This window comes from Phlebotomus argentipes, unplaced genomic scaffold, assembly GCF_947086385.1.
Source record: "Phlebotomus argentipes unplaced genomic scaffold, Phlebotomus argentipes genome assembly scaffold_18, whole genome shotgun sequence".
Lineage (NCBI taxonomy): Eukaryota > Metazoa > Arthropoda > Insecta > Diptera > Psychodidae > Phlebotomus > Phlebotomus argentipes.
The window spans coordinates 14,256,363-14,272,992 of NW_026776177.1; the positions used below are offsets into that span (position 1 = coordinate 14,256,363).

At 38.2% G+C, this 16,630-nt stretch overlaps 1 protein-coding gene across 9 annotated transcripts in view; it reads right to left on the reverse strand.

Annotated features, from left to right (window-relative positions):
• LOC132259713 (disintegrin and metalloproteinase domain-containing protein unc-71) overlaps positions 1 to 16,630 on the reverse strand; it is a 168,618-nt gene that overhangs the window by 26,634 nt on the left and 125,354 nt on the right. For all 9 annotated transcript variants that reach the window (XM_059757451.1, XM_059757447.1, XM_059757450.1 and 6 more), the window contains 2 exons: positions 8,869 to 8,938; positions 6,307 to 6,453 (listed from right to left, as the gene is read on the reverse strand). In XM_059757451.1, coding sequence (XP_059613434.1) covers positions 6,307 to 6,453; positions 8,869 to 8,938 — 217 coding nt within the window. The remainder of the gene's footprint in view (positions 1 to 6,306; positions 6,454 to 8,868; positions 8,939 to 16,630) is intronic.

Here is a 16,630-nt window from a genome sequence, read left to right on the forward strand (position 1 = left end):
AAAGTGAATTCAGGAATATCACTTTAGCCGTTAATGAGTTAATAGCAAAATCTGCAATTGAGATTTGCTCTGCGGAGGAGGGGCAATTTATTTCTCCGATATTTCTTGTCCCTAAGCCTGATGGCTCGTATCGATTTATTATAAATCTCAAACAACTGAATCAATTTATTGATCCTCCGCATTTCAAGATGGAAGACGGTCGTACTGTCACTAATCTCATGACGCAGAACTGCTATATGGCATCAATAGACCTGAAGGATGCGTATTATTTACTCCCGATCGATGAGAGGGATAGAAAATACCTACGATTCTCGTTTAATGGCAATCTCTATCAATTCACGTGTCTGCCATTCGGACTATGTACAGCCCCATTCGTCTTTACAAAAATCATGAAGCCCGTGGCTTATTATTTGCGAAGTTTGGAGATTCCACTAGTCATTTACATTGACGATCTTCTGATAATGGGAAAATCGTCTCAGATTTGCGCAAATAATATGACGAATGCTGAGAAGATCCTGACGAAGTTGGGTCTCGTAATTAATTACGAGAAAAGCCAGATGAAACCATCACAATACTGCAAATTTCTCGGTGTGTTTTACAACTCAAGGAGGATGTCAGTTGAACTTCCAGAGGCAAAGAGAGAGAAAATTGTCTCTTTAACGAGTAACTTCAAGGAAAATAAGACGTATCGCATTCAAAAATTTGCTGAAACGTTAGGCTTTCTTGTATCATGCTGCCAGGCAGTTAAATACGGCTTGGTCTACACCAAGGCCAGTGAACTGTTAAAATTTAACGCTCTTTTGAATAGCAATGGTAGTTACAAAGGAAGATTAACTATCAATAAAGAGGTGGTTGAAGATTTCAACTGGTGGGCAACTGTGGGCTCACTAAGCATAAATCCCATCAGATATCCGTCTTACGATCATGTAATTTTCACGGATGCTTCCAAATCAGGTTGGGGTGCTATTTACAATGAAGAAAGAGCAAGTGGTTTCTGGTCTGATCGTGAAACACAAGAGAGTATAAACTTCTTAGAGTTGACAGCGGTATTTTTTGGACTAAAATGCTTTGCAAAGGATAAAAGAGACTGTCAGATTCTCTTGCGTGTAGATAATACTACAGCAATTTCCTACGTCAACAGAATGGGCGGAGTGCAATTGACAGATTTAAGCATTTTGGCCAAGAACATCTGGAGATGGTGCGAGCAGCGAAACTTATGGATTTTCGCATCATATATCAGCTCAGAAGATAACGCAGACGCTGACGCAGAATCACGTAAATTACATTCTAACACAGAGTTTGAATTGTCGAATTCAGCGTTTAATTGCATTGTCGCGGAATTTGGACAGCCTGAGATTGACCTTTTTGCAACACGAGTAAATGCAAAATGCAGGAAATTTGTGTCATGGAAGAAAGATCCTCAATCGATAGCAGTAGATGCATTTACAATTTCCTGGAAAGATTATTTCTTTTACGCATTTGCTCCATTCTCTCTAATATTGAGAGTCTTGCAAAAAATCGAGCATGATAAAGCCGAAGGGATCGTTGTTGTACCCTACTGGCCAACTCAGCCATGGTTTCCGATCTTCCAATCGATGCTTATTTCGGAACTATTAGAATTTCAAGCTGATACATGTATCATTTCCGTCGACAGGCAAATGCAATTTTGGGAAGGAGTTACCCTGGTGGCAGGAGTCTTGTCAAGCAGAGCTGCGAGAGGAAAGGAATCCCGTCGGAGAGTCATGAGATAGTCCTACAATCTCTTTCGGAGTCATCATGGAAGCAGTACAACACAGGATGGAAAAAATGGTGGGAGTTCTGCACAGACAACAATTTGGACCCCTTTGAAACGAATACTGAAAGTGTGTTTCGTTTTCTAACTACTGAATTTAACAAGGGAGTCTCTTATGGTACGCTAAATTCATATAGATCAGCCCTATCGATGATAGTTGGATCTTGGTTGGCCCAAGATGAAGGATTAAAAAGATTCTTCAAAGGAGTTGTTAGAATCAGGCCCAGTAAGCCAAAATACGATAGTACGTGGGATCCTAAAGTCGTGCTAGAGCTATATAAGCAGAAACCCATCAATGCGGAACTAACTCTTAAAGATCTATCATTTAAATTGATAATCCTCCTGGCTCTTATTACGGGACATCGAATGCAGACTTTCTCATTGATAAATATCGAGGATATTAGAGAGACCGAAGAGAGAATTGAAATAAGGATTCCAAAGAGAATCAAGACGTCAAGTGTTGGCCGATCTCAACCTGTATTAATCATCCCATTCTATAATGAAGAACCCAAATTATGTGTGGCGTCGACTCTTAAACATTATTTGAGCAAAACAAATGAACTAAGAGGCGCAGAAAAACAACTTTTTATATCACATAAACGTCCACATAAATTAGTAGGCGCCCAAACTCTCAGTCATTGGGTTAAGAATGTCCTGGAAGAGTGTGAGATCGACACTACTGTTTTCTCGGGATATTCTACACGTCATGCTGCCACCTCGGCGGCAAATAGAAAGGGTTTAGATATTGAAGTGATTAAAAAGACTGCTGGGTGGACAATGAATTCACATACTTTCGTCAAGTTTTATAACTTACCATTGGCAAACAACAAGGAATCCTTTGCCAATGTAATCCTACAGGGATGAATTTCTAAAGAAAAAATCTTGTTAGAAATAAGATCTAAGCTGAAGTTAATCTATGAAATATAAAATCAATAATCAAATTTCATGGATATAATTTATCTTTCGCGGCCGTAACATCGCGTTGAACATCTACAAAGTTGATCATCGAGGAAGAGGAGCGGAGTACAATTAAATGATTAAACGAACTTACCAAGTGAAGTTCTATCATAATTGTACGAAGCTCCTCTTCCGAGATGATCATACCCACCCAGAATTCCCTATATTTATAAACCCTAAATAATTGTTACGGCCTATACAACTTTAAAATAATGACATTCGTGGCAGCGCCAGCGCCACTGTTGGATAAGTGGCGGATAATTTTTCAAAATTATCTACGAAACGTGTGCAAAATCGGCTGGAGTAGAAGGACTACTACAAAGTTGATCATCTCGGAAGAGGAGCTTCGTACAATTATGATAGAACTTCACTTGGTAAGTTCGTTTAATCATTTAATTGTATTCACAGCCACTCGTCAGTCTCGAATGAGTTTTATGCAAATGGTGATAGTGGAGAATACAAAAATTGATAGATATGTAGAAATCAAGCTACAATTCATTGCATTTTCCATACGTGCTCCTGCATATTTGCAATAGCGGATTATCCAGGGATAGCGAGAAGTGTTGGAATAGGAAACTATTCTATAGAAGCATTAGTTCTTGTTAGTCGGGAATATGGCAGGGAATTTTGCTGTATGGAAAATGGGAATATGGATGAGTATCCTGTGAAAGTGAGCGCCTTTGTATGGTTTTCTAAATGAGAAAGTGAGAGAGATCCTCATGCTCTCTTTTTGGTTTACATTTTACTTTTTTATAGGCGGAATGCTCACTGAATTTCCAATGAGGGCCACGAGCAGAGGCATTTATTTAATACTCATATAATATTGATTGAATCCTGAGATATAAAATTTTATTGTTGATTGTGCGTTACACATTCTCGATGCTCCGAAGCTAGGCCGGAAGCCCCGGAAGCAGACATGGGAGTAAATTTGAAGAGGTTGCGCTAGATCGAAATTCAAGTTGTTCCTTTTTGCGCGCGAAAGAATGGCGCATCCTTCATATGTGAATGAAAAGGCGAGTAAATACAGAGAATGATGCTCTATTCGCACATTATATGATGTCGTGAGGAGATTCCATAAGCGGAAAATGTTTCAAGTGGAATATAATTTGAGGAGCACAAATTTTATTTGAATTAACGCCAGTCAATTGAATTGCTTATTTTCCGCACACGATATGGCTCAGCTGAGGGGAAAAGCAAACGCTATGGCGAAAAGAATAGAGCTTTCTTATATCCTGTCGCTGGCTGTTTGCTTCACCACGAGATTTCTCGTGTTTTTCTTCTTTCTATTGTGTACACTTTGGGTGTTTTATGTGTGCCACAAGAATGAAAGCTCATGTGGCAGATGTGAAAAATGGCCAGTGAACTAATTTATGAGACAAATGGCTCATCACTCGGTGGGAAAATCTTTAAGGCTTTGCAAAAGCTCAATTTGGTTTCAATTCAGCACAAAATGTTGAAAATTGATTGAAATATGATTTTCTAGTAATTAATGTTTATTTAATCCGGTAATGTTTTTAACTTCGATGCTTCGACTTTTGTTCAAAATAATTACAATTTTGCCAATTTGCTAGCTTTTTGTTGAAAAATCATTAATTAAGGGTTAAAATAGAGAAAATCTGCTTTGCTACATGACATCAATTTATGCACAAAATATAAACTACACGTGGAAGCATAGAAAATGTTTGAAAATTTACGCGTTATCAATTATGATGGAGTTTTAATTAACGATAACCATTATAATATTTACCATGCGTGTGGTGTACATTCGGGGAACAAATGTTTACACAAAAGTTATGGATTTGGAGAGGCAAAAATGTTTTGGAACAATAATTAAGTGTATGTAACTTTGGCGTACACGCTTTGGGTGATTTGTTAATTAGAGTGAAGGAGCAAAAGTGTTTAAATTCACGATGGTTTTCGAGCACGTTACATTTGGCGATGAAGTTATCAAAACAATTATGCGGTTAGATAGCGAAAGAGTTCGCTGTTCAAATAGAAAAACATGCAACTGTTCAGCATGAACTTCATGCTCTTTTTCTCGATGACTATCGATTTTCCTGGGCGTGCAGGGAGCTTTCAATTTACGTGATGGCAGGTGGTGAGACGCCGAAGAAGGGGTGAGAATTGAAAGATCACCATCGCATACGACAAACAACCAAAATCGATTCTTGCAATTAATCCCTCAATCATTTGTGATTTCAGCATTTTCCTCCGTTTCCTTTCTTGTGTGTTCTCCGCCACTTGCTTCCACTCCTCACTGTAGTCGCCATCGCAGATGATGGCGAAGATGGGGAATGTTGAGTGTGACAGGGTGGAATTCCGATTTTGAAATTAATAAAGCTCCACAGAGTTCTTGGTGAGGCGAAAGTGTGCTAGGAATGAGGTTTTAATTGCATTTCTCAAAGAATACATACATAAATGCACCATTGGAGTGCATTTTGTATAGTGTTAAACAATGCGGCGGTTCTCATTCTCTCCTTAAACGTGCGCTCAAAGGTCGAGAGTGTTTAATTTTGGACAGAGACGAGCTGAAGCATCATGGCATGACAATTGTGTCGGAATCAGCATCTCGGATCTCACAAAAGACTCCCCTCTTGAACGTAGGGAATGTCTTGGGGATCTAATCTCACAAGACGGAATGACAATCCAATGCAGCGTTCATGCCAAGTTGAACTAAGGAACTCGCAGAGCAAATGCTATGGACATGTAGGATACGCAATTTGTGGATGGTATGACAGTTTCAAACAAGCACTGTCAGCATTTTCAATTGAAGGCTTGAGGTGTAGAATTAGTTCTACCACACATGACCCAATACAATTTGTTGATATACAATTAAACCTTCATTCATACTGCAAATCGATATCCTTGTATTGGATTATGTTAGATGGAGTAGAGTATGAAATTTGCGAGGAAAATGTTGATATTTTCTATGCATTTATCGTCGGAGAAATAATAATTCTGCACGGTAATTCAGGTGTACTCTCAATAGACAATTGTACAAACTACTTTGCAAATTAATTTCCTAAATAGAATCCTCCCAAGTGGACAAAACAGTGCATGACCAGTGGAATAATCTCTGGTCAGGATATGCTTTTTATAGTCGTAAAACTTTTGCTTTGGCTCAAAGTTCGGGAATTGTATCTCAAATTTTGAAATAGTACACAGGTTCGGTGGGGATTTTCGCAAAACCTCAATCTATCTCATAGAGTTTGGGGATCCCTTTTATGAAAATTGATGAATTTCCCTCCATCAACAGTATGGATTGTATATATGTATAAATACACGTGAGTTTATCAGATATATTTTGTCTCTAAGCACTTGCCTTTATAATAATAGGATTTGGGGTTTTGAATTTCAACTTGCCTCGTCTGTGTTCTGGGATGGGCGATATTATATTGACTAGAAATTTCACGTGAGAGTTAAATTGGGTTTCGAGATTACAGGAACGCCCATGACGCCGAGAGTGGGAGATAATGTGTGTGCTAAGAAGGGTTTAAAGCTATGGCACTTGGAGGGAGAGTTGTGTTTTTCTGGGCATTGGAAGAGGAAAAACTTACCGATAGATCGCCACCGTAGAAAGGGTGAATAACAAACGTTTCGTTGCCCACGTGAATGACTCCGGAGACACCGTTGCAGGTGTGAAAGGCTGCACTGGCACCTGGATAATCCTTCACAGTTCCATGATAGTAGCAGTGCTCAATTTCCTGCAAGCAGACAAATTCAATCGCTGAGTCTCGAGTCCAGTGAATTTATGTGTATCTTTGACGTCCAATCGCTGTCATTTTTCCCTCGTTGGAATGCCTCACTCGCACAAAGCTGTGCCCCTTCCCACATTGCGTGATCCTTTTTGATATGTTTATTACACATGCACAGTGTTGCATCAAATGGTGGAGTACATATAAAATTTATAATACGCTTTGCAACTCTTCGTTCTGTTTAATATAATATTCAAATGAGGATTATTCCGTGGTGAGGGATAACAAATGAATTTCCGGCGAATTGATTCCACTAATGATGTTCATTGATTCGGTCAGAGGCTCAATTCTCTATTCTAAAATGACATTTTAACTATGTAACTGAGTTCTGGCAGCTCTGCAATGCGCTGTTCAGCAGTAAATCATAATATTTCGCAATTTAAATTCCTTGATAAAGAGCTTTACGGATTTCTTACTCAGTGATCGCAAATGAAAGGGTGTGTAAATCCGGAATACCATGCAATACATATGCGTGTGAATTATATGAAAATCGACTTTTCGGACTTCCACGGGTGATAACATTCTGGCTGATTACATGAAAACATATAAAACTTTTGGACTATTTAAAACATATTACACGACAAATAGGAAAGTAGGAAAATGTTTAATGATTTTAATGATATTGATGTCAGCATAGAGACTAAATTTAACTGCTTCTTTTATACTTTTACGGTATTTCTCTGTCGTGTTTTATACCTGAGCTGTCTCCTTTTAAACTTCGAGTCAAACTTTGATAAAGTGCTCAGTGAAATTCAAAAATAAACGCAAAGTGAGTTCTGAGATACTTCACTCTTGTAGTTGAATTTGTCTCGACTACTTTTAATTTCCTTTGAGATTTACTCAATGTAAAGGCTGTTGAAGTAATAATGAGTTTACTGCAAATTGCATATATAGCTTCTGAAAGTGGAGTCTGGGAAGTGAGGGTGAAATTACGAAAATAAAGTTTCACTTTGTCATTGTATCGACTGACTTTCTGAATACACAACCGCCAATTTTCCGTGTATGCGTGTGTAATGTACAACAAACTCTATATAAATTCTCCTCTTCTCGCTGTATATATGCATGTAAATTATGTACGGGAATATGTACATATGCAGATCCTTGAAATGAGCCTTTGTTTTGTGGCAGTTGCGTATAAATAGAGTGCACGGGTTGGAGATGCGAAAGGGGTTGCAGAAAACCTAATTAAATTGTAATTAAAAAGGGGCAAAAACTTTAATTGAGATTTAAAGCATCTCTGGCTCTAGATTTCTGTATGGAATACGGAGTATTGCTCTCAAGTGAATGATTCTACGGGGAGATGTTTCATAATCGCAATTTAATTTCACCTCTGCAGTTGTGAATTTTGCACACAGGGCAAACCTCGTTCACCCACATACATTTTTCTCTGGTTTCGCCTGAGATGAAAAATGCAATTTCAAAAGAGTAATTTCACACAGTCTCACTGGCGAGATCAACCCTTAATGTGTGACAATTACTGGGTGGGATATCCAATGAATTTTAATGAAGAATTTCTTGTTGAGGGCGAAAAAATTTCAATAAAATTCCACACTGCGTAAAAGTCCTTGGATGTAACATCTTAATTGGACGATGATGAATTTCTTGCTATGATTCACGTTCTTTGTGCCATTAAAATGAATTACCGATCTGATAAACACACGCCATAATTCCACCCACGATAAGAATCCGCATTTCGGTCTTATTGTCAAGTGGGCAAAAAAAGGCAATATTTTCCCCAATGTGGGTGAAAAACAAACAGAATGTGTGTGAACTGTCACATTATTTCCTACTTTATGCCATTCTTTAGTCAAATTATATGTAGTTTTTGCCACAGTGTCAAATGTTCAATCATCAATCACGACACGATTTAATTTGGCTGTCAGAATTGATCCTCATATTGGCAATCATCAATGTTCTTTGTTTAGGCTCTGCCCTGAACTGATGTGGGCCGAATTACATTGGGTTGGGTTTGCGCAAAAAGGTCGAGAAAGGGTTGTTTTTTATCATGAGTTGTCGCACTTTAATGCGTGTAACATTTTCAGTCTCTTGCCTCGGTTCATGATTATTAATTTACCATCGTTATAGCAGTTAAAACAATATAATGAGGCTCTTTCACTGTGTGGCAACTATTGTAACAGAAAATAATGCGTAGCACTGGTAAATAATTATGGATGCTTTATTATTTCCAGCGCTAGTTTATTCTATTGTGAGCACATAGTTGATTTTCAGTTCGAAATTATGGTGTATGAAAAGCTGATTATTATTCAAATAAATTGATATTTCGTTGTTATCAGAAATTCCTTTCGATTTTGTGCTCTATATTTACCATCTCTTACTTGAATATTTCATTAAAACAGCTCTTACCCTATGTGAGTCCTGGGGATATCCTGTGGGTAGATAGTGCTTCTGCATCATATTTGGCGCCAAAAGTTGCCTGTAATGTTAGAAAGAGTCTTTGTTAGCTAGAGTTTCACTGTGCAGCAACATTGCTCACACATTTTTTTATTACTGTAATAGCGCAGTTTTATCTCACACAACTATAGAAATTCCAATGTGTAAAAGTAACTTTTATCATTTCATCAGTTTCTCCTGGAATCGTGAGAAAAAAAACTTTGGGCTCTCTTCTCTTTGTCTTTCCATGTTCTTCGAGGGGGTGAAAGCGCGGATAAAGCCATTCTTTTCTATGGTCTTTTTTCTTTCCACAGCATAAGATATCTCTCCTCTCTATCTGTGCTATGTACAATTATGCAGATATTCCCGTGACGAGGGTGGTCTTAAATTTATTTAAATGGCACAATTTAATAGAAAAGTTTGACTGTATAACGAAATTTACTCGATTTTCTCCATTCTCCGTGTGTATTTTTTCCGCGCCACCCATTCAATATTACTTCCACATCCTCATGTTAGCTTTCCGCCAGCTTTGAGTGCCCATGATGAGCTTTCCTTTTGCCGATGGGAAGGCCAGAAAACGGTGGCTAAAAGCATTTTGGTGCCCATTAAAAAGTAGATTTGGGGGCGAAAAATACTTTCTAAAACAATTACTTTAAATCATTAAAGATTCCTTCTTAATTTTGCAATTGACGTGAGTAAAGTGGGCATCTTTCCTAGAATTAGCTTTATTGCAAAGTTTTTTCGCTAAAATTTCCATTCTTTGCTGCTGTTTGAGAGCGATTTCAGCGTATGTTTGTGTCACTTTATAGTGTAAATTGTTGATATAAACAAAAGGGTGAAAATTTCATATTATCGGCTTACGACATTTCATTTCGTATGTGTTTAAACAATTAGCTTGCAGTGTGTGTGTGTGTGTGGCAATTTAGAAAGTAAACTGCAATGTTTGCTGTGCTGAGTGGAATTTTCACCAATGCGGCTTCACTTTTCTCGGAAAATAGTTCATTTGTCCAACAGTGAAAATTCCTCAAGTTTCAATTGACTGAGTTTTGCAATGTCTCGTAAACAACTCAGTAAATTTCAAGTCTTGTCGGCCTAATCTGTCTGTGATAGTCATCAGTTTATTGGGGTGAATCACAAAGAAGCCGGAAATTAAAAACGAAGGCAGCATAATCAAATAGAACGACTTAATTTCTCACTGCAGAGAAACTACACTCTTTTCTCCATCCACTATTCTAATTTCCATCTTATGCCTTGTCCTTTCTGTCTATATCAGATTATCTTGGCGAAAGGTCGCCATAAGGCAGTAGGAATGGAGGTCAATCCAATAGTGATTCGCATTGAATGACAATGCCAACAATTTCCCGTGGAGAATTTCCCATTTCGCTATTTGCTCAGGCTTAAAGAGTATTTAAGTTGAGGCAATTGTCTCATATCACTACAAACTATAGCAAAAAAGTATCCTGTATAATCCTGATGAACAAGAAGTGTGTATTGGTGTTTGGTAATAACTGCATTTTCCTGACAAAATAACAAGCATTTTGTATTAAATTCTATTTCAAACTCTGCATTATTCAATTTATTTAATGTATGTTTTGTAATACTTTGAGTGGAAGTAATATAACTCAATTTTCATGTAATACCACTATTGTGAAAACATTTTAAACCGATAAATATCCATATGCAACATTATGCAAACGATTTACGTCTCTATAGATAATTTTGACTATGTTTGTCGAGCGAATTTGTGGGCGGAGAACCACGCAAGAGATGACTCGGAAGTGCAAATATTTGCTCAGCGAAGGTGTGAAATACACGAAAGATTATAACTGATGAGAGGTTGCATCAAATGAATGTTTAATCCGTCACATTCTTCATGGAGGGTTAAATGCAATCCTTTGGCATAGATATCGAGGGCAAAACCTGTGATTACAAGTGTGCCCAGGAAATGGAAATTGTGAGAGATTAATTTTTCAATTTTACACCCATTTTCATAATGGATTTCATGGAAAATTGACGGAAACGTCAAATGATGTGTGAAAAATTTGCCGTATTTTCGTGTTGTAGAGAATTTCAACTTTTTCCATAATGGGAAACGAGCTACAGAACATGCAGGAGATTGTATTGATTTTATATTCAGCATGTCACTCACTAACATCATGAGGGATAAAGTTGAAAAATTTAATTTATATTGAGAATTTTCAATCCACGGAAAAGTGTGTTCTTTTTTGTGGATTTACTTTTTCCGAAGGTTGTGTTGTTGTCACATAGTGACGATATGTGGCATTGAAATCACACCACTGATTACATTTTGCAAAATATATGTTTTAACTTCTGCTGATTGAAACTTTACAGGTCAAATTTTGGGACAGAAATCATCAATTCCGTTCAAAGTTTTATTGTATCTCCATTTAGGGAAAATCCTTTTCAGTTCATAATGCAATTAGTGTTAAATCCATTATAGATATTGAAAATTCCAGAAGCCAAGAGTAATTCTAATCCTACGCACTTTATCCTCACCCGTTCTATGCCTACGCCAAAAATGCCATGAGAACGGAAAAGAGCAATTTCATTGAAATTCAATATCTCTTCGCGAAAGAATTTCCTTTTCGCCAACGTCTCCGAGTTCCATTGGCAAATATTGAACTTGCAAACTGAAAGTTGCGCTACAGTGATGTTCCATGAAAAAGATATACTGAATACTTTGCGCTCTTCTCAGTATCAAGCATGAGGTCTTTGTAAGTCAACTCTGATGGGAATTCGCCTAAGAAATTCACTTGAAAATTTGTTGATAACCGAAATGAGTATTTTGTCAATGTTGATGAATGGAGTATTTTGTACTCTGTTTGAGAATCAATCTAAATTGGCGTTGGCGGATTAATTTGGCGAAAGTCCTTCCAAATTCGAAAGTCTCGCATCCCAGGAAGGAACTGTTGTGTGGACATTAGGAATTTCCTGTCACGCGTTGCCACAAAATTAATGTGAAATGAATGAGAATGCTGAGAATGTGAGAGATTAGATCAAAAGAAATACTGTTGTGTGTGAAAGTTAAACAGCTCCGATTACTTTTTCATGTGCCATTGTTATCGTAATTGATTATTTTTTGGTCTAAGAGAAAAACTTTGGGGGATTATTTAAATTTTTTTCATCGCCAAATTACAAAATAAGATTCTAATGGATGGAAAGATAGAAGAATTAATGGATCAGAATAAATATATGCCAATATAGAGAACCACAGGGAGAGGATTTATGGTGAGTGGAGAATTTTGCGACGAGATAAGCATTACATCTGTAGAATTTTTCCTGTAATTTACATGATAAGCGCAGGATAGGGAAAAATGTTCACGATTGCTGGGGAAAGTATCACAACCGATCCCACACTCCCAATCCCGGCGCATAAATAATACATGGGTGGCAGCAGTGGCTGTTCTGTACCTTTTTTTTCTCATTCAACGTTTCTCATTTCTGACAACACGCAGAACAACGACGCAAACCAAATGCGGGCCAACGGAAATGGGAAATCCTTTAAATATCTTTATTAGACACGATGTGAAATTTGTATGCTCAGCGATTTGTGCAAATTCGTGGTGAATGTGATGTATAGTGGGTGTTTTGGGAGGCATGAGAAGCCTTCCTTGGAATTCACGCGCAGTACCCATGAAAACACCCTCAACTGGCGGAAAATCTTTTCGAATTACACTTTACTTACACTGGAGAATACCGCCTGCTTTAGGCATGGACACGAAGTTCACCCACCTTCATGCCTCGCCATAAATCTATGATCTCCTTTTCCCAAAGCACCATTTAAGCGGCAGTTGCCTAATGTACTGTGCGCCACATAAATATTTTTGAATGAGGCTCTTAGTTAAATATATACACTCGACAGGAGAAATTCTCGATGCTAAATGCGTGGAAACGGAGAAATTTTGACAAGTTCAACGATTTGAATTCAATTAATCTGATTGAAACCAAAAAAGTAGTCAAAGCCATATTTGCTCAGTTCTTATCCGAATTACATATCTACTGTCATTCACACATATTTGCATATGTATTTTCATATGAAAAAGTTCTGTTTTGCTTACATCATTTCACCCTTCATGAGGCAAAATCCTAACCCTTATGTATCCATGCTGGGGGTAATTTTTATTTCAATAAAAATATATTGGCTTCGAATAAAATTCCTTACAAATGTTTTCACTGGGGAGTAAAGTTTCTTCATATACTTTGGCACACAGAGACACAGTTCTGTGCACAGCATATAAAAAGTTTTATGAAAACAATATAATTTGCCTTCTTATGACTTTTTCCCATTCCTCAACTTGTTCAGGATGGAAACCAATTGACATAATCTCAGCATCAAAAGAATTCCCGATACTTGCGACACGTGGAATTCGGTGAAGGCGAAAGCAAAAGGTATTTTACCGCTTCAATACGCATTTCCTTGACATTTAATAGTTAGGAATGTAGACCACGACCGGAACTTTTAATTAATAACCATAATTCCAATTATAAACTTAAAACTAATTAAGAACCAGGCACTGAAAGCTGAAGATTGTAGCTCTCGTCAGGCATTTCCGTATCAGCATCATCCGGTTCGGTGGGAATTTCAATTTGAAGAAAGCGAAACGAGTGGGAGTGTTTTGCGCTGCGAAAATCCGTCTAAGTCATACACCTCAGCTCTAAATTTAATTGTTTCGCACCCCCATCTTTTCGAATTCCAACTGCTCTCCGCCAGAAACTTAGTCAATGAGTGACTCTGCCTCCATTTACGTCTCACTCATCGTGGCACAGAAAATTCCTCAAGTAATTTGAATGAAATGCGCGTACACGCAAATACCGGACTCCTCTCGACAAAATCGCAGCTGAAGACAAAAGCCATATGTGAATGCATCAAGTTCTTGTGAATTAGCAACCACAAATGGGGGGGAAAAAGTGCTCTTGCGGAATAGACTCCTCCAGCATCAGCGCGGGGAAACTTTTATTCATGTATGGCTCTCCAACTTTGCAACGCGAAATGTTTTTATACATCTTTAATGGTCCTTGCAACTTTTCTTTCAACCCAGTTCACCACCCTAGCATCGCCTGAGAAACTCCTTTCTCTATTTGTGGCTGCACAGAAACACTCAGTCAGTTTTCACTATTATATTTTTTCATTGTGATACTGCCTCGCACATTCGTCGTGCTGCAAGAAAGGAAAACTCCTTTTTCCACCCAGCGTCCATCTCATTCATGCCTGACTGTGAGCTCCATTCAGGGCCCATTCTTGGTCCGCCTGGGAAGCTGAGGATGCACACAAAGGCGATGTGCTGAATGCAAGTGGCCAACATGGTGGATACGTTTGCCGAGCAACAAAGGCAACACCCTTTGGATGGGCGAAGAAACAGAAGCCGATCTCGAGTGGTGTGGAGGAACATGGACGAATAAATCACTCAGGAAGGTTGATGAAATACAACAAATGGAAGGAAATGCCACTACGGAGACAGTCACTGCAATTCTTCTATAGCAATCGCATTTCATTTCGCTTGGTCAACTTCTTTCAAAGTAAAATGCTAATCAGGTGGAGAAATTTAATGAAACATTCATAGAAGGAGCTGGTCCTTTGAATGCAATCTCGTCACGACCCACAACCCTTAATGTGATGGTGATTAGGCTTTGATGTCAAATTTAAAGTACACTTACAGTGGAATTTGTATTTTGGTTGATAAAAATTCGTGGTGAAATTCGTTTTGAATGTTCGGTGTTCAGCAGAACTTATTTTTTCAGGGAGTTTAGAGCTTAAAAGCTCATCCGATCTAGCATGAGAGTGCTTTTCTTCCGTGATGTTCTATCAGAAGGCTTTTCTGTTTCAATTACATACCCTTTCACGTTGTTTAATGACGAAAAAACTCACAAAAGCCGCCAATTTTGACTCAAAATTGATTTTTCATGCTCAATTGCGTGCAGATAATTTGTTTACTCGTACCTTCCGGAGGGGGTAAAAGTTACGAAATTGCACTTGCAATTATTCGTCATGGGCCAAAGCAAGGGTGGGCGGACGAGGCACAGGATGAAAGCAGAGCGGACGTTGAGCTTAATAGCTTATTCTCTCTCTCCCTTTCTCAAATAGTATTTCACACCGCAGCAGCAACACCGACTGTGGTTGTTGTTTTTATGAACTGCAAAATCATCATGCCTCCCGCTGTGCGTATAAAATGAATATTTAAAACCCCATTTGACACACATAGTATATCTGAGCCCTCTTCCGCCGAAATAGAGCACTCACGATCACAATACACGCTTCCAATGCGAAAGTCATTACACGATTAAATGATAAAGTTGGGAGGAGCGCGCGCAAAAACTCGCGGCACGAATGCACTGCCATGTCCTAAAAGAGGCCACACAAAGACTCCAAATTGGCTGCTGGATCGGCGGCTCGATAGTTCCCCTGGCCCGACCATCATCAAGAGAATGGAGCTCCGATTCCAGCAATTGACAATTTTATTTTTATTTCCCTGGGTGTCCCCAATTTTGACAGGGGAGGGCCTTTTCCCCGGCCGAACGCCGAAATGGCCGTTGATGGGCTCTTTTTGCGCCTTGGCGTGCTGAAATTTCAAATGCCATTCTGGGGCCTCTCAATTGTGGAACACTTTCCCCATTTCCAGGCACATAAAGCAGCCCCAATCATTTAGCCTTCATTAATTTTAATTGTGCACGAAAGAAAGTTGTAACAGCTGTTAAATACAAATAGTCGTTTTTTTTATTTCACTCACGTTTTTCTAAATTGTCAGCAATTATATGATCTCACGTCTGGGAAAAAGTTTAATTCGTACGAAGAAAGTCACCCTCATGCCACTTTTTCACACACTTTTTGTGTTCTCCTCAGCTTTTTTTCTGGGCGAAGAGAAAATGTGGTAACGCCTTGTAAAACAATTGTGGCATTCATCAAATGGGTTGCAAAATACGTTAAATTTATTATAGCAAAATTAAGAGATTTCTCGTAAATTTTAATTAATTGGCTCTCTGATCCTTTGAAAGTTTGGCGTGATTTTAAGCGCAGAATTTGTGTTTTAATGTTGAAAGTATGTGAATACGGATTAAACACAGATTTTAACTTAATCCTCAAGTATAAGCTGAGGCTAATGAGGAAGTAATTTGTTAACTAACCATTTAAGCTTGTAATTGAAGTTACTTAAGCTGATATTTTGGTCATATTGAGTAAATGCGTTTCTTTATACACAAAATCCTAGTCAGTTTCAATACTACTCAAATCAATCTCAATGTAATCCAATATAAAACCCCAAAAAATTCTATCCTCACTCTATATTGCGAGATATTTCTACATGGATTCATGGTTGAGTGAAATTTGTTATTCCCTTATACACTTCACGATTGTGGTTGTTTGCAGTGAAAACCAAAAAACACAGGTACAGAACCCTTACAGACGACACCACAGAAAGTTTCCACTCGAAATTCACCCTAAAATATCTACAAACTGTTTTTCTCACTCAAATTTTGGAAGATTCGTGGAAATTAAATTATTTACGATAAACTTCTCTGATTTCCCGTACGGTGAACTTTGAATTTTCACCTATGGTTACCTCAGCAGGGTTGGAACTTGACAGAATTTCTCCATGTCTTCGCTTTCCACCCGTCCCCCCCCGGAATTTAGGGAATATACGATGGAATGAATAACGGTTGGAAAACAGCCATTTATTTACTGTGTCTAGAAGTCCACATTTGGAGATTGAAATGCGGTGAG